The sequence below is a fragment of the Podarcis bocagei genome (genome assembly GCF_964188305.1).
Source record: "Podarcis bocagei genome assembly, chromosome: 4".
Taxonomy (NCBI): Eukaryota; Metazoa; Chordata; class Lepidosauria; order Squamata; family Lacertidae; genus Podarcis; species Podarcis bocagei.
The window spans coordinates 97,777,035-97,796,075 of NC_138128.1; the positions used below are offsets into that span (position 1 = coordinate 97,777,035).

Sequence of the window (19,041 nt, forward strand, 5' to 3'; positions counted from 1 at the left end):
AGACTGAATACAGCCTAATATATCTTTTAGATTTATCTAATATATCTTTTAGATTTTGACTAAATCCAAAGAAGCTTCACTGAATACAACAGATGCCAGGGGTGAAAAATGTCAGGGGTTTTCCTGGCTCCTTGACTTCTGCTTCCGTGATGAGCTTCCATCATTGTTCAGAGACCTAATCCTCTTTTATCTCCCCCACCACCCACTTGCCTGACTTCTTCTTCCTTCGCTGTTTCTTTTCTTCTCCAAGCGAAGTGTTCAGCCTCTTCACAACATCTTTGTTTGCCCTGTTCTTTCTTCTGCTCAAAGGCATCTCTTTTCCATGGGTTGAACAGGGAGTTTTTTGCCACTACTGTTTTGATGCAAAGGAAGTGGACAAAGCAAACACAGACATGGTTCCCCTTTCTACAGTGCACATTTTCTTTTTGAAAAGGTACAAAACATTATTAAAGCAAAGAAAGAGAGTTCCAGTAGGTGGTTTGGTGTTGCTTAAAGACATGTTGCTATGGGTTGTAATAATAATTTTTGGTAGTTATTCAACCCACTAACTAGTTTTCAACCTAATGTTCTAACCAAGACATATAATTCATCCTATTCTGTGGCAAGCATTGCTTTAGATTATTTAACCCAAGCACCTGAGGTTTACTTAAATTCTGATTCTAGTCATCAGTACTTCATTGTTCTGCATCACCAAACTGGTGGCCAAGCCACACTGAATAACTATTAACTCATACCTTTTTATGCACATTTTTTCTCTACCATAGAATCCTGGGAAGTGCCGTTTGTTAAGGGTGCTGGGAATTGTAGCTCTGCAAAGGGCAGACTACAGTTCCCAGGACACTTGAGGCATGCTTTAAAGGTATGGCATGTACGCTGTGGGTTAAACCACAGAGCCTAGGGCTTGCCAATCAGAAGGTCGGTGGTTCGAATCCCCGTGATGGGGTGAGCTCCCGTTGCTCGGTCCCTGCTCCTACCAACCTAGCATTTCGAAAGCACGTCAAAGTGCAAGTAGATAAATAGGTACCGCTCCAGTGGGAGGGTAAACGGTGTTTTTGTGCGCTGCTCTGGTTCGCCAGAAGTGGCTTAGTCCTGCTGGCCACATGACCCGGAAGCTGTACACCGGCTCCCTCAGCCAATAAAGCGAGATGAGCGCCGCAACCCCAGAGTTGGCCACAACTGGACCTAATGGTCAGGGGTCCCTTTACCTTTACGTCCGCTGCAGTCTAGAATGCAGATGCTTAGCCTTTTTTGGCAGCCTCCCTTGGTCACATTCCAGCAGCAGGTGTTGCCAGAAATGGGTGTCCCACACAGGTTCACAGCTCCCCCCCCCACTCCCAGTTGATCCATGCAGATCATCTGAAGAGGACAGTTATTGCCCCATTCCCAGTCATTGGAAGGTTTAATTTGCACTGTGTCTACTTAATTTTTAAAAAAGATTTTGTTGCCATCAAAACCAGTGAGGTTTGGGTTACCAAGAAGAGGGAATAACCACTTGAGGGAGTGGATCTTCCCTGGGCCAGGTGTTAGCTACCCGTAGCCTGGCTACCTCTGAATCACTGTTGATGAAATGAAATAATCTAAAGAGACTGGGTTAGAGAAATCTTGGCTGATCTCACTTTCTCTGAGATGATGCCGTATTTGAGATTAGGCTGCATACATGCCACACATTGAAAGCACATTCGAAGCGTGTTATTTACCTCAAAGAATTGTGTGCTTGTCATTTGATACAGGTTGCTAGGAGGTGTAACTCTGAGAGGGGAAAGCGGCAGTGCCCAGAATTACTGGAGGGAAGGAATGTGTTTTGAATGTGCTTTAATGGCATTGTGTGCACATGGCTGTACAGTGGTGCCCCGCAAGACGAACGCCTCGCGAGACGAAAAACTCGCAAGACGAAAGGTTTTTTCGTTTTCGAGTTGCTTCGCAAGACGAATTTCCCTATGGGCTTGCTTCGCAAAACGAAGCTTGCCCCGCAATCTCCGGGGACAGAGGGGAAGGCGCGCGGCCATTCCCCTCTGTCCTCGGACCCCTTTTGAACCAAGGGGCTGCAACGGGGAGAAGCGATCTTCTCCCCTCCGCCCCTTCCTTCAAAAGAGGGGACAGAGGGGAAGGCGCGCGGTCATTCCCCTCTGTCCCCGGACGGTCTCCATAGGAACGCATTGATTGATTTTCAATGCATTCCTATGGGAAACCGTGCTTCGCAAGACGAAAAACTCGCAAGAAGAAAAAACTTGCGGAACGAATTAATTTCCTCTTGCGAGGCACCACTGTACTCTAGATTGAAGGAAGCCATGGCTCCCTGGTGTGCACGCCGAGCTTTCCTGAATTCAACTGCCTGCATCTCAGACACTTAATTTAGTTGTAATCAATACCCCTCAGGGCCTTGGCTATTGCAACAACAATGCTCACTTGGGTTGGAATTATTGACTTCTGAATGCGAACACTGACAGAAAATGGTTTGGATTGTTGTTCACAAAAGGAATGGATCATTTCCTTCAAGCATCCATATCTCTGGGCGACATCTCTCTCTGAATATAATATAACTAATAATATCCCTAGCGTTGTCTGGCTGACCCATTTGCTTTCCTGACAGAGGCATCCAGCAGGAGAAACTTCCCTAAATTGTTTTTTTATATATATAAAATTTTTATTGGTTTTTCAACATTTATATAAACACAAACAAAACACAATACAAACAAACAAAGACATAAACAAAACATGTATAATTTCAAAATCCTTTTTTCTTAAACCCTGCTTTGCCGACTTCCCCATACCTCCCCTTTCTGCATCCTGATTTCAAAATTAATTTCAGCAAATCCTCCCCCTTAATTTTATCTAATTTTCCCTTGTTCTTTTCTTTTACTTAATCATTTACAGCTGTGATCCCCTTTTTTCTCTAACCTCAACATTTTAGCACTCATTAATTTTACAATATTTTTTAAGATAAATTTTAAATTTCTTCCAATCTTCTTCCGCCGTCTCTTTCCCCTTGTCTCGGATTCTGCCAGTCATTTCAGCCAGTCCCATGTAGTCTATCACCTTCATCTGCCATTCTTCCAGAGTGGGTAGATCTTGTGTCTGAAACTTCCTTAAATTGTTTTAAGCCACCAGTTCAGTTTCTGTGGGTCATGCTGCCCTTCTAAAGAATCCCCCCCCCTTTTATATATATTAAAAAATACAGTGAATGAATGCAATGGAGATTTACTGGTTTCTCTAATATGTTTCCTTTAGACGCACTAGACGACAAGATATCCGAAATGGTGACCCTCTGACTCACTGCTCTGACTTACAGCATCATGGTAAGACGCTTGATCATTACGTGATCCTTACTCAGCCAAAGGAAAGGGTCAGGAATGGAACCAGAGCAAATCTATTCCTCTTTACCTCTAGGAAAACAAGCGTAACAGCCTCCAATGTATGCTTACTTGGAAGTCTAGCCCACTGAGTTCAAAAGGAGTGCTTTTTTTCTGGGGGGACGCAGGGGGACGCATACCCCTAAACATTTTGTGAATCTTTGTACTGTATTTATTTTTCCCCGATCTGAACTATAAAATGGTGATTTTCTTGAGTAAAAATGAGAGTACCCGGTGCCGGATTTACGTATAAACTAAGCAAGTTATAGCTTAGGGCCCCACTCTGTTGGGGCCCCCCCAAAAAATTTAAAGGGGAAAAAACTGGATGTATATTTCCAAAATATAAGATAAAAAACAAATAAAATAAAACCTACACACAGCAACAGTGGCAAATGGCTTTAGATACCTATTAGGTCCATAAACTACCATATAGCATATATTCAACACACACAAAAAGCGACAATTTGTTGTTGACAAAGGACAGCTGGACATATAAAGGGCCCCGTTACTTTCAGTAGCTCAGGGCCTCATTAAACCTAAATCCAGCCCTGAGAGTACCCATAAACATTTTTTTTAGGGGGGGGGAAGCCCTGCTCTTGAGTAAATGTGTGTACAATTGTAGCCTAAAGCTGCAGTGCTTTGATTGTGATGGCTGCACTGCAGGGGGTTGGATTAGATGACCATCAGCGTCCCTTCCAACTCTAGAATTCTATGATATACTTATGTAGGAATAACTCCTATTGAAGATGAAGAATTTGCTTCTGAGTAGACACACTTACCAGTACTATTGCGCTGTAAGTAAGTGTAAGTGCCCTAATATACACCTTACTAAATTTTTGCTCATTCATTTTACTAATAACCTCCCCCCCCCCCGCATGCTTTCCCTTAATACATGCAATTTGTTTATTATCTTTTAGTTAATAAATGCAAACTGGATGGAGTTGCATTACAATGTGGAGAAATGGCTTATGTTTACTTAGGAGTAAGTCCATTCAGTTGCTGCAATTCTATGCATATCTGGGAACATGCCCCACTGAATTCAGTGGGACTTACTTCCAAGTAAACATGCTGGGTATGGGCATATGCTTTATTCAGTTGCCTTAGTTATAGGCCGATAGTACAAAAATCTTGTAATTTGTTAAGGTGGTATAACCAGGGTATTGTAGCCCCAAAGCCAGAGTTCTTCACCTTTTTATGGCTGGAGTATTACCGTAGTTTTCGCTCCATAACACGCATTTTTTTCCTCCTAGAAAGTAAGGGAAAATGTCTGTGCGTGTTACGGAGCGAATGCTTCCCTCTTCCGTGGTTTCCAGCGGGAGAAGAGCCGCTGAATGGGGAAGAGAGAGGGACAGAGTGTCTGCTTCTTTAAAGGAGCAAAGCGAGAGGGGAGAGGAGCCACTTACACGAGTGTAAGCGGCTCCTGTCCGGTTGGCTCCTTTAAAGCAAGCAGGTTCTGCTTCTCTCCCTCCTCCCCACTCAGCGGCTCTTCTCCCGCTTTGCTGGAAATAGCAGGAAAGATTTTCAGCTCGCTAAGGGGGGGGGGGAGGGAGAGAAGCAGAGCCTGCTTGCTTTAAAGGAGCAAAGCGGGAGAGGAGCGGCTTACACGAGTGTAAGTGGCTCCTGTCCGGTTGGCTCCTTTAAAGCAAGCTGGCTCTCTGTATCTCTCTCCTCCCGCTTTGCTGGAAATAGCAGGAAAGATTTTCAGTCTCCTCCCGCTTTGCTTTTCAGCTCGCTAAGGGCGGGGGAAGGAGGGAGAGAAGCAGAACCTGCTTGCTTTAAAGGAGCCTACCGGACAGGAGCCGCTTACACTCGTGTAAGCGGCTCCTGTCCGCTAGGCTCCTTTAAAGCAAGCAGGCTCTCTGTCCCTCCAGCAAAGTTTTTCAGCTCGCTAAGGGGGGGAGGGAGAGAAGCAGAGCCTGCTCCATGCGTGCTCCTTGTCCCTTGAGTCCTTTTCCTTCCTCCCACCTAAAACGTGGTTACAAAGCACAGATCCACATGGATCCTCAGGATTTTTGCACTGGGCCACCCCAAATTCACCATCAGATCACATAGCATGTCCATGGCTACAGCTTGCACCAAAAAAATCACACACCCACTGTTACCTGGGGCTGCAGTGGTGCAAAAACATGGTTACAAAACATGGATCCACATGGATCCTCAGGATTTTTGCATTGGGCTACCTCAAACTCACCGTCAGATCACATGTCTGTGGCCACAGCATGAACCACAAAAACCATACATCCACTGTTTCGTTTAGAATTTTTTTTCTTGTTTTCCTCCTCTAAAAACTACATGCGTGTTATGGTCAGGTGCGTGTTATCGAGCGAAAAATACGGTAATAATTTTCATAAATGTTTTGTGAATTTTCTTCAAAATGCTGTCCTGACTGCTCAGGATGTTGCTTTAGAGCTGCCCGATTTCTGCATTATTAAGGAGTTAGGCTGATTTGCAGCCCATGATGAGGAAACGATTTCTAAGCAGCTCATTATGTTCAGCCATAACGCTGACTTTAAAATGAGCCCCACTGCCTGATGGAAAACTAGGAAGTGGCAACGTTCCTCCACGTGCTTTGCCTGCAGAAGGAAGGTCAAAGGAACTCCAGTGAAAAGGAGGCAAGGATGGGAAAGATCTCTGCATGAAATCTTGGAGTGATGCTGCTGTTCTGAGAGGGTGTTTCTGGGCTGCATAGGACAGTGGCCCGACCTGGCATTGAAAGAGGCATTGCATGTCTGTAGGCTCTGTTGATGCCAGCCTTCTACAATGCATGTTGAACTTGCACCCTTCGTGTCTGCAAAGGGTGGGAGACTGAATGATGCAGTCAGACTTTCCTCTCCAGAGGAAGAAATGCCCTTGTCCACCACCTTACATGGAAGATGGTCCCCTCGGAAACGAGCTTGCTTGGCACCAAGCCTAATAATAATAATAATAATAATAATAATAATAATAATAATAATAATAATAATAATTTATTTATAATCGCTCAGGGCGGCTAACAACCAATAATAAAAACAAGTTGATTAAAATAAAATTTAAAAGATTAAGATACAACATTAAAACATTAGGATGCAATCTCTTCATAGGAGGAGAAAGGAAAAGGAAAGAGGGGGACGGAATCAAACTGATTCTAAGCCAAAGGCCAGGCGGAACAACTCTGTCTTACAGGCCCTGCGGAAAGAAATCAGATCCCGCAGGGCCCTGGTCTCAAGAGACAGAGCGTTCCACCAGGCTGGAGCCAGTATTGAGAAGGCCCTGGCTCTGGTTGAAGCCAATCTAACTTCCTTAGGGCCCGGGACCTCTGGGGTGTTGCCATTTATGGACCTTGAGGCTCTCCATGGGGCATACCGGGAGAGGCGGTCCCGTAGGTGTGAGGGTCCTAGGCCGTATAAAATCACTTACAGCGCAGTTCTGTGCTCGCCTACTCAGAAGTAAGTCCACTGAATTCAATGAGGAAAGTGAGCCTAGAGGGTTGCAGCCTAACTAGGACGAGTTGGTTAAACCAACCAGCAACCTTGTGTTGCTTCCACAGTTGTTCACTCTGGTTAGTTGATTGATAGCTGCTTGTCTCTCTTCATTTTGCTTGTATTGGGGCAGTTAAAGAGCACTATAAAGTATATGGTTATTGATTTAAAATTCCCAGGCCAGGCTAAGGATGGGACATAAACCATTTCCCCCAGTTCACCAATTATTCACATACAGGAGTAGAAAATACAGCTTTTGATCTTATGCAGCACTGCCCTCTACTGGAGAGATGCAGCTATTCCTGGTTTTATGCTAGACATAGAGTCTGACTAGATAATCCTTCATGTGCAGGCAATAGAAAAAAACGCGAGACAGATACAGGATAGATATGTTCTTTGTTGTTGTTTAGTCATGTCCGACTCTTCGTGACCCCATGGACCAGAGCACGCCAGGCACTCCTGTCTTCCACTGCCTCTCGCAGTTTGGTCAAACTCCTGTTAGTAGCTTCAAGAACACTGTCCAATCATCTCGTCCTCTGTCGTCCCCTTCTCCTTGTGCCCTCCATCTTTCCCAACATCAGGGTCTTTTCCAGGGAGTCTTCTCTTCTCATGAGGTGGCCAAAGTATTGGAGTCTCAGCTTCAGGATCTGTCCTTCCAGTGAGCACTCGGGGCTGATTTCCTTCAGAATGGATAGGTTTGATCTTCTTGCAGTCCATGGGACTCTCAAGAGTCTCCTCCAGCACCACAGATATAGATTGTGGCTTATGTCTTGCTCACACCACTTCCCAAACCAAGAGAGGGAGCACACTGGATGCAGAGTAAACAGGAATGGGCAGACAGCCAGGCCCTGGACACAATATTTTCAAAGCACGCTTGAAGCACACTTCCCACCCACTCAAAGAAATCTGGTCACTGTAGTTTATTCACCACAAAGTCACAGTTCCCTGCAACCCTTAACAAACTATTGGGCCCATAATTCTTAGAGGGAGAGAATGTGCTCTGGATGTGCTTTAAAGTTGTAGTGTGTACACAGCCCATTAAGACTGCTGCCATTACAAATAAAGTTTTCTGTGTTGATGTTCATTCCAAATCCCTGACACAATGCTTCTCAAGTAGAACCATTTCAAAGATGAAACTCAAAGGTCGCTCTGCTCATCCCCCTGTTGAGGGAGTATTCCATTTACTTGCTGGGAATCAAGTTATCACAACCCAAAGAGAAAAGAAAACCGGAACAATTCATTTCTTATTGATTTGGTGTCTGTTGACGACTTGATATTTCATTTTTACAAGCTGGGTGGCAATAATTCATTTTATTCACCCCCAACACACACTTGCATCTGGATGGCTGCATGTCATTAATGTACGATTCCTGTGTCAACATCAGAGCAACTGGCCTGCCAGCTTTTTTCCTTTTGGCACCACAGTTTAGCAAACAGCTTTTTGTTTGCTAGATTAGTGCACAGCCAAAATGAAGTCAAACAAGACTTGACAATGGATTACACTGCAAGAGGCTCTTAGTCACATATCCCGCATTTCTAGAACAAACAAACAAAAATGGGGTTCTGTAAAGATTCTGAACCTCAAGCAAACCCCACCACCACCAAAAAGACCAATCTTAATCAAAGTAACCTTGCACGATCTAAACACCCTTGGGCATTGCTGAGGGCTGTGTTGCCCATTGCAGCACAAAAAATGTTCAGCAATCCCATGACACACTTTAGAGTAATCCATTTATTTTCCTGGGCTCTCGTCTAACAATGTGCCCTCTGTGGCAGCCTAAGAGCCATGAGCAGAGGGGAAATGAACATTAACACCTTTTCAAAATGTTTGCCCAAGAGGGCTAGTATTGCGGACTCGGAAGCAGTTTTCATGCTTTGGCGTAAGGAGGAAATTGTTCTGCTTCTTGGGCAACCTATTTCACAAGTAGAAAAACATACAGCACGCGGTTTAAACCAGCCTTTTTGTTTTTGCTTATCCTTTCTTGTGTATTTGCTCCCAATAGTTACTGGGCCATTGCAATTTAAATCCCATTTTAAAAGGAGGGGGGCGGTTAAAATGAAGCCTTGAAATCTTAGACCTTAATGCCTTTGTGGTGCTGCAGCAGAAGCAACTGCCATATAAATCCAAAGGCAAGCCAACATTTCTTGCAAATTGATGGATAACTTGAAAACAATGTTGTTACAAAAAGGAAGTAATTTATTTCACTTTCTTTCACTCGTCCGCAAGGTCTGGTTTATTAGGCTTGTTATGTTTCCATAAATTATTACGGCTTACAGGAGGAAGTGATTAATTGAATAATGTTTCCACAAAAACAAGATTTCTGGTCATTAACAGCTGCAGCAGCAAACTGCAGTGCCATATAACCTAAACACACTTCGGTATTTTATTTTATTTTTTAAAGCCTTACATTTTATGGCTTTATGTTGAAGTAGATCATAGACCTCTTGAGGCACAATTAGATCTTCTGACACCACACCCAAACTATTGAAAACTTGTTCACCCATTTGAAAAATATCTCATATTTTAAGCCAATGAAATGAAGCTAAGGGATAAAGTGAGTCAACTTATGCCATGAATTAATATAATGTTTTTAAAAATCTTTGTCATATAATCATTAATTAATGCCCAAGGTTAGGGACGCGGGTGGCGCTGTGGGTAAAAGCTCAGTGCCTAGGACTTGCCGATTGTATGGTCGGCGGTTCGAATCCCCGTGGCGGGGTGAGCTCCCATCGTTCGGTCCCAGTGCCTGCCAACCTAGCAGTTTGAAAGCACCCTTAAGTGCAAGTAGATAAATAGGTACCGCTTACTAGCGGGAAGGTAAATGGCGTTTCCGTGTGCTGCGCTGGTGCTGGCTCGCCGGAGCAGCTTCGTCACACTGGCCACGTGACCCGGAAGTGTCTCCGGACGGCGCCGTCTCACGGCCTCTTAAGCGAGATGAGCGCGCAACCCCAGAGTCGGTCACGACTGGCCCGTACGGGCAGGGGTACCTTTACCTTTAATGCCCAAGTATGGGGGGGGGGTATCTATATAATTGACTCCCATTTAAGAAAAGAGCATGCTTAGGACTAGTGCAGTCATTCCTGATGGTTTAGTAATACATAAATGAGTTAAAATATCCTCTGGGATCATGCACTCCCTCCCCTCTCACTTCTGGGACACAAATTCTGGAAGGTCAGGGCTGTACCATGTCAGCCTGAGGTGACCCAGGACCATAATCTCTGTGACAAGCCAATAAAGGTAAAAGTAAAGGGACCCCTGACCATTAGGTCCAGTCGTGACCGACTCTGGGGTTGCAGCGCTCATCTCGCTTTATTGGCCGAGGGAGCCGGCGTACAGCTTCCAGCTCACGTGGCCAGCATGACTAAGCCGCTTCTGGCGAAACAGAGCAGCGCACGGAAAAGCCGTTTACCTTCCCGCCGGAGCGGTACCTATTTATCTACTTGCACTGCTTTCGAACTGCTAGGTAGGCAGGAGCTGGGACTGAGCAACGGGAGCTCACCCCGTCGCAGGGATTCGAACCGCCAACCTTCTGATCGGCAAGTCCTAGGCTCTGTGGTTTAACCCACAGTGCCACCTGCATCCCTACTGTGACAAGCCAATAGCTGGGCCCAAAGAGCGAGTCAGGACTGAAGAAGAGGCAAGACCAGGAAGCTACATGACCCGGAGGCTGTGGACATGTTGTCTTTTCCCCTGGCTCCAGTCTACTCCCACTGCTGGCTCAGGATTTGGTCTACACATGACATATCCCTGTCGTTTATTGAGAAATACTACTGTTTTAGGTGGTTTCCCTCAAACCAGCTTCAACCCAAAAGGGAAACTCAAGCCATGTTCCAATCAGCCAAGGTGTGTACGTTTGAGACAGTCGCTGTCCGTGCACAGGTGACAGCTGGGGAGGTTGCAGGGGTGGGGAATCCAAGCAGGTAATGTGCATCAGGTGGAGACATCCCCACTCTGGTGTTCAGACCAGCAGCAGGCTAATGCAACTTGACATGTAGACGGGGAAACAGCGTTGCTGTGTTTTGAACCACTAATCTGTACATATCCTGAGTCAGACTGTCAGTTCCATATTACTCTGTATCACCTGCTCTGATCTGCAGTGGCTTTCCAGGGTTTGAGGTGGCTGGCTCTCTCAGCCCTCCTGAAGATGCCTGGGATTGAACGTAGGAGCTTGCGCCTGCCAAGCTGTCCCACTGTGCTGCAGCCCTTCTCCAAAGACAGGGACACACCAGATGTCTTCATTGGTCAAGAAAGTTTCAGCTGGACCAGGAAGCTCTTTCTACTCCTTCCTGCCCAGAAGGATGCAGCGGCCGGCCTGGGTGGGCAGAGTCGATCCAGGGCCTGACGTTCAGTTCTTCTAGTAACATTCAGATATCCTTGTTTTTCCTTCCTTGTTCCCTGCAGATAATCCAAGTGGACATGGGCTGGAAGAGAAGATCATCTACGGAGTGGAGAACAGCAGCACTTTCCTGGAATGCAGCCCCAAATCTCAGCGTGCTCTGGTCTATTGGCAATTCCAGAAGCAAAACGATGACCGAAAGGAAGAGGTATGCATGCTTGAAAGTACATCCCAGGACTTTCTGGTTCAACAGCGTGTTCAGTCTCTCTGGCCCAGTTCTCAAGAATCTGGGACCCGTGGGTCCCAGCTGTACCACTTCAGGATTGTAGCAGCAGGACTCACATGATAAAATGTTCCTGCTTACTACACAACACCCCTCCCCTCAAAAAAACCCACATCTACATAGATGAGATGTCAGGGAGTAAGGCTATAGCCTAGCTTTCTCCCTGACGTGTTGCTGGGCCCTTTAAAAAATAAATAGAAATAAAGCAAAATTCAGTTTTGTGGGGCCCCATCTTCTGTCTGAAATGACCAAGGCACAAGTTTGTAGTTTGATTCCTCGCCCCACCCTGCTTCTTGCTCACTTTTCCCCCCTAAGAAAGCAGAAGAGTTGGGTGTGGAAACATCTCAAAGAAATTGGGCTGTTTCCAAACCTGCCAGTTTTAGGAGAGACTGTGGAGGCATTTGGGAGGTGGCAGCTTCTATATCCCTGCCGCAAGGCCCAATATTTACCTCAGAAGGAACAGTGATTAGATGGGCACCAGCTTTAAGATGTCTAGAGAGTCAGACTCTCCCATCCTTATGAGGTAAATAGATTTGCTTGAGCTCGGGGACTCAGCTGCTGTGCTAAACCCATTGTTAGTGTAAGCTCTTAAAATTCCTCCATGGTGGTCATTTGTTTTTTTGCTTCCATGATGATCTTCACTTCAGGAGCTCAAACCAATGTCTTTCCCGTATCCTCAATCTGTGCCATCTTTGCACCTTGCAGCAGCAGCAACAAAGAGGCCCTAAGACCCTCATGAGGATGCTTAGCTTCTGAAGTAATCCCCATGGAAACAAAAAGCTTTCCAGGCCGTTATAGACAGAAATGGTTAAGTGAGGAGTTCGGTGTCTCCGCTCCTGCCCTTGCACAGTTACCTATATAATAATATGGTTGTGCTTTTCATTTCCCCAGGTGCTCTGGGGGATTAGTAGGAATGTAGACATCCTACAAGTCTGGAAGGCCACTTCATCACCTCATTTTTAACAGAATAACCTTTCCCCTGCTGGCTAGACGCCACCTGAGGGTGGGGGAGAGGAAAGAAAGAAAGAAAGAAAGAAAGAAAGAAAGAAAGAAAGAAAGAAAGAAAGAAAGAAAGAAAGAAAGAGAGAGAGAGAGACAGTTAAATGTTATGAATCCAAGGGACATATTTTATTCACAGCTAGAGGTTTTGTATAGTTAAGTTTCTAAAACTTCATTATTTGAGGGTTGGGTGCCCCCCCAAAAAAGGGGGGTGGGAAGAATAGAGCATGCTCTGTCATGTTACGAAATAGCATCTGGCATTTGCCCTTCTTTAGCCACATGGATAACGTTGGTGGATTTTATCATTTGTGCAATCCTTCACATGTTCACTCAGAATCATGCTTACTGGGTTAAGTGGGACTTACTCTCAGGCAGTGGCGTAGCGTGGGGGGTGCAGGGGGGGCCGGCCGCACCGGGCACAACATCTGGGGGTTAGATTTGGGGGCGCAAATCCACGGGTTAGGGGGCGCAAATTACTTGCCTTGCCCCGGGTGCTGACAACCCACGCTACGCCACTGCTCTCAGGTAAGTGTAAACAGGAATGCAGCCAGTGTATGTGCCTGTGTATGTATTATTTATAAATGTGTACACACACACACACACACACACACACACACACACACACAGAGTACCCTTTGGCAAAGAAATGGAAGATGGCAGGCAGGTATCTTCCCTAGTCCTTGTCTCCCAAAACGATCTCTGGCCAGGTACCATTACTACAGAAGCTGTGGCTGAAAAGTTCTTTTGTTTCTTCATTGAGACATGGTTTCACTTAGAGACCTAGATTTGGACCAGAGGACTCCAGCTCCTGCCCCACATCTCCTAAGCTCCGATTAAACTTTTGAAGTGCTTGCAGATCTGTTTCACTGCCCTGATTCCCATAGATTCATTTTTGTAGCCATTTGAAATCCTAACATTTTTTCCTGCCCTGTAACATTTTTTTCTCCATTTCTGAACACTGTAACATACGATGAGGTGTGCTGGAAATTCCATTTCAGGGCAAACAGCCTCATAATATGCTTGGTTGTTTTACCGAGTTCTTGACTGGTTTCAGAGAGCATGGTGTTTATCATATTTGGATCCCCATTCCTTCCAAAAAAACCTTAGAGTAGCATTCTGTTTTTATATCAAAGCACCTTCAGTAAAGGTAAAGGTAAAGGGACCCCTGAACATTAGGTCCAGTCGTGACAGACTCTGGGGTTGCGGCGCTCATCTCGCTTTACTGGCCGAGGGAGCCGGTGTACAGCTTCTGGGTCATGTGGCCAGCATGACTAAGCCGCTTCTGGCAAACCAGAGCAGTGCACGGAAATGCCGTTTACCTTCCTGCCGGAGCGGTACCTATTTATCTACTTCCACTTTGACGTGCTTTCGAACTGCTAGGTTGGCAGGAGCTGGGACCAAGCAACGGGAGCTCACCCCATTGCAGGCATTCGAACCACCGACCTTCTGATCGGCAGGTCCTAGGCTCTGTGGTTTAACCCACAGTGCCACCTGCGCGCCCCTCTGTTAGGTAGTTGAGGCTAAATCACCTAAAGTCTTGTTCAGTGAGCTTCATGGCTAAGTACAGTTTCAAATCCTGGTCCTCTGCTATCCAAGTGTACTACGCGATGCTGGCACACAGTGTTGAGGCTTTGTGAGAGAGCTGGAGAGCACTATTGAGAACAGTGACCCCTTTCTTTGCCTCCTTGACAGATCAAAGTAGATGATCGCCTGATCCGGACAGAGCAAGGTCTACTGCTGCGGAGCTTGCAGCGGAAGGACTCAGGCATTTACTTCTGCCACGCTGTGGAGCACGGCTTCATGCAAACTCTCCTCAAGGTGACCCTGGAGATCATCGACACGGAACACCTTGAAGAGCTGCTTCATAAAGAGGAAGAGGGAGATACCTCCAAGATCAAGGAAGCTTCTAACAGCATGACCCCAAGCCAGAAGGTCTGGTACAGGGACTTCATGCAGCTCATCAACCACCCCAACCTCAACACCATGGATGAGTTTTGTGAGCAGGTGTGGAAAAGGGACCGCAAACAACGGCGCCAGAGGCCCGCCAATGCCCAGGTGAACACAAACAAGTGGAAGCATCTACAAGAGAACAAGAAAGGCAGGAATAGGAGGACCCATGAGTTTGAGAGGGCACCACGGAGTGTCTGAGCTACAGTTACCTCTAGGAACTTCATCCAAGTAGAAACTTGCATAGACAAGATAACTGGAAATAAAATGCAATATACGTGAACTTTCCCCATGGCATTTTATGTGGATGTTTACAGAGAGCTCGGAGGCTCAAACAATTTCCATCTTGTTTGAAATGAACCCAGTTTGTTTGTTAAAAAAACACAAACCACTGACCCTCTACTCTCCAGCATTTTGGGGACATAAGCTTGTTCCGAAACTAACTTATTGTTTCATGGGATCTGCAGCAAGGCTGTCTTGGCAATCCCCTTTGGACTTGAGGTATAAAATTGTCACCTGCCATTCTGCCATTTTGAAAAAGAATAAAAGAGGGAGGTGCAGAACAGCTCTCATCAGCCATGCTAATTTTCCTGAACTTAACTAAAAACTTGCATAGACTTTTATCCAGCTGATGAACACCTTCCCACTTGGTTGTACACATGACTGTTTTTTGTTTTCCCCCCCTTTCTGGTCTACAAGTCCTCTTGTTTAGATATGTACTGGAAGAAGGAAATCAATACTGTGCTTGATTGCTTACTGAAGTCGGAGCGCCATGAACCATTAATTATCTGAAGCAGCAGCAAGTGGAACATTCTGACCTACTACTGATGACACCCCTAACCTTTGACCTAAAGATGTATTTTATTAAAACAATTATTTAAATGTACCACAACCAATATGCAGTCAAAGATAGCTCTTGGTGGGTGGGTGGGGGAGGAAATAGAATAGGCTTTTGTCTGACAATATTCTAATATTCTAATTTTTAATTATTTTAAATAGGGAAAACAAAGGTTTCTGTTGCTCAATTTTAAATGTCTGTTATCAAACATTTGTTCAACACAGTCAGCAAACTCAGCTCCTTGCCAGACATTCTCTATGATGAGTAACTTCCAACCTGATTTATCCTTCCAAACCAAGTTTTTTTCTGGCAAAAGAGTCTGTATTGCATGGACAGATTTTCTTTTTTTCCCCTCCCTGATTGTTCAGTATGAAAGACTTCAGCTTGTATAATACTTTGATACAAACAGAAATGGATTGAAGCAATGAAGGGAAACTTGGTTGACTTAAGCTGTATATTTTATTTTTAATTTCAAAAGACTGTGAATAGCATTAAAATATCTCCTCTGCTCATGACCTCATTATGTGGATGGCAAAAACTCAACACTGTAAGATGCAGAATCCATCTGACCTGCTCATACAGTCAATGTCGTGGTTTTCAGATGGCATTCTGGCAGTGCCTGCAATTTTTTGGAGATGTCTAGGGTGTCTCAATGAGAAGAGCTGCACCTGGGTAATATTGGGTATGTATGACACAGAAAGCAAGCATAAAGCCTAATGGACTTGGGCCAAGTGGTTGTGTGGACAACACAAATTGGAACATACCCCAGAATCTCTTTGACACAACAGAGCCTCCAGGGCATTCAAGTTAATGTGAAAATAATGCCCCAAAAGTAGAAGGTCTGAAAACTGCTGGATTAGCAAAGTGTTGACCTTTATCCAGAGAATAACAGGGGTACCAAAAGACTGTGTACACACATACACACAAGCCCACACTGATATATGCAGTACAGAATGCACTCACAAGTAGAATGGATTTTGCAATATTTCCTTACTGGATATGGGATCTCTTATCCCTATTTAGCTATCCCTACTGGTATCTGCAAACGTATTCCCATGGCCAAATTTGTGCCTTCTACATCCAGCTTTTGCATTCCCATAATTTCCAACTAGCCGTGGTTTTACATTAGGAATGATATAATAGTCCAGCAGCACCTTAAAAAAGGTAAAGGCAAAGGGACCCCTGACCATTAGGTCCAGTCGTGGCCGACTCTGGGGTTGCAGCGCTCATCTCGCTTTATTGGCCGAGGGAGCCAGCATACAGCTTCCGGGTCATGTGGCCAGCATGACTAAGCCGCTTCTGGTGAACCAGAGCAGTGCACGGAAACGCTGTTTACCTTCCCGCTGGAGCGGTACCTATTTATCTACTTGCACTTCGACATGCTTTTGAACTGCTAGGTTGGCAGGAGCAGGGAGCATGCAACAGGAGCTCACCCCGTCACGGGGATTCAAACTGCCAACTGTCTGATCGGCAAGTCATGTAATATTGCATAAACTGCCATGGCTTACCAAGAATGGTGCATCTGATGCAAAAGTTCCCAGCCCAAGGCAGCTTACACCACAATAAATTTGTTGGTCGCTAAGGTGCTAGTACTGGCTCTACGGTCTACTTTACAGGGTTGTTGTGAGGATAGACAGGCTATAGAACACGTTGGCAGATTTGAAATGCTATTAGAAAAAGGAGGGTAGAGCAGAGGAGAATTCAGGGTGCATAGATTATATGTAGTATGTGGGACTATCCCATGCACAAGGCAAGGTGAGGTGACCATCTCAGGTGGCAGGATCCACAAAAGCAGCGGATCCAGCCTCCAAGGAACACATTGCCCAATGCCACTTCTACACTGCCCCCTTGTAGGCCAGATCTGCTGCCTCCTGGGCAAAACCACCCCTATACTGGCTTCTTGGTGGATCAGAGGCATGGCTGGTCTCTTCCTACGCTTAGGGAGGAAATGGTGGGAGCTGCCCTCTGGAGTTTCTTGGGCTCTGCACCCACCTGGCGTAATTCCTCCCCTCACGTGCCCCACTCACACAATGGCCTTTCATTCCCATTTCAACCATTGGGCAAGGTTGATCTATTTAATACTGCAGAAGAAATTGTGCACTGGCAAGCATTTTTGTTTGCCAAGTACTGTTTTATAAATCAATACAATCCCATCAGATGGACTTTATGATACTCCATAATCCATTTTCCCTATGACTCATAATGCAGTAAATATAAGTCTATATAACAAACACATTCTTTCACGAAGGCAATTCAAATCCTTTTGTCACACCAATGCTTTTTTTTCCTTCTTTCTAAAACGGGTTATTTGTATTCTAATGATGCTCAATCAGTAAAGAAGTTTTCTACCCAGTTTTAAAGAAGACATCGATTTCTATCTTCTTTGCTAACTCTTATGTTCAATCAATTTTATTTGACTTCACTGGCATTTAAGCAAGTGCTAAAACTTTAGTACTTTCCTCGTTTTTCTGCCTGAAGCAAACAATTCTGCACAGATATTAAACTGGAATCTGAATGTACTCGATTCAACTGAATAGAAAGTCCAGCAATACCTCCAGTTTGAACTATTCAATTAATTACCTCCATAATCAGTTATTTTAGAACACGACCTTCCACTTTATCCCATTTTTAATAAATGCCTAAAAATTGTCAACCAGCCAACACAGAAATTGTGCACTGATGAAAGGGTCTCAGAAACTTGGAGGTGGAAGTGTAAAGGGATCACAGCCCCTGGCCCCTACGTTCAACATTTGTGTCTTGCTCTAGTCAAACCTGCGCCCTGAAAAAGCCAAAATGAGGCATCAGATGCACGAATGACAGTGGTGTCTTTTATCTATGTGCACATTAGAGACTGCCTAATTAGAAGAAGCGCTTTTCCAAATCAGCACAGCCTCCTGCAGCACATGCCCCTCCGTGGGAAGAAGACACTCACCTGTGTCTCCTTTAATCCTGTTCAACTCTTCTCCTTGCTCCAATAGCCCTTCTTCAGACCTGCACAGAGATTGCTTATGCTTATACACTCCCATCTATGGCCTTGTGGATTCCTTTAAAACAAAAGAAGAGCAAAGTTTCCAGGTAGACTAAAGCAGACTTCCTTTTGCTCCAGGCCATTTAACCTCTTTGTTGATGTGCAGCTAATTAATATTAAAGGTAAAGGGACCAGACCCCTGACAGTTAAGTCCAGTCGCAAATGACTCTGGGGTTGCGGCGCTCATCTCGCTTTGCAGGCCCGCAGAGAGTTTTTCTGTGTCATGTGGCCAGCATGAATAAGCCGCTTCTGGCAAACCAGAGCAGCACACTGAAACGCCGTTTACCTTCCTGCCAGAGTGGTACCTATTTATCTACTTGCACTGCATGCTTTCGAACTGCTAGGTTTGCAGGACCTGGGACAGAATAATGGGAGCTCACCCTGTTGCGGGGCCTCAAACCACCAACCTTCTGATCGGCAAGTCCAAGCGGCACAGTGGTTTAAACCACAGCGCCACCCACATCCTATTAATAATTAATATTAAAGGTAAAGGGACCCCTGACCATTAGGTCCAGTCGTGACCGACTCTGGGGTTGTGGCGCTCATCTCGCTTTATTGGCTGAGGGAGCCGGCGTACAGCTTCCGGGTCATGTGGCCAGCATAACTAAGCCGCTTCTGGCGAATCAGAGCAGCACACAGAAACACTGTTTACCTTCCCGCCGGCTCCCTCGGCCAATGACATGCTTTCGAACTGCTAGGTCGGCAGGAGCAGGGACCAAGCAATGGGAGCTCACCCTGTCACAGGGATTCGAACCGCTGACCTTCTGATCGGCAAGCCCTAGGCTCATTGGTTTAACCCAC

The 19,041-nt window shown here is 45.4% G+C and overlaps 1 protein-coding gene across 1 annotated transcript in view; it reads left to right on the forward strand.

Annotated features, from left to right (window-relative positions):
* SEMA3A (semaphorin 3A) overlaps positions 1-15,732 on the forward strand; it is a 192,817-nt gene extending 177,085 nt beyond the window's left edge. The window contains exons 15-17 of the mRNA XM_081191631.1: positions 3,229-3,296; positions 11,211-11,353; positions 14,120-15,732. Of these exons, the coding sequence (XP_081047757.1) occupies positions 3,229-3,296; positions 11,211-11,353; positions 14,120-14,575 (667 nt within the window). The 3' untranslated portion in view covers positions 14,576-15,732. The remainder of the gene's footprint in view (positions 1-3,228; positions 3,297-11,210; positions 11,354-14,119) is intronic.
* The last annotated feature ends 3,309 nt before the right edge of the window (positions 15,733-19,041 follow it).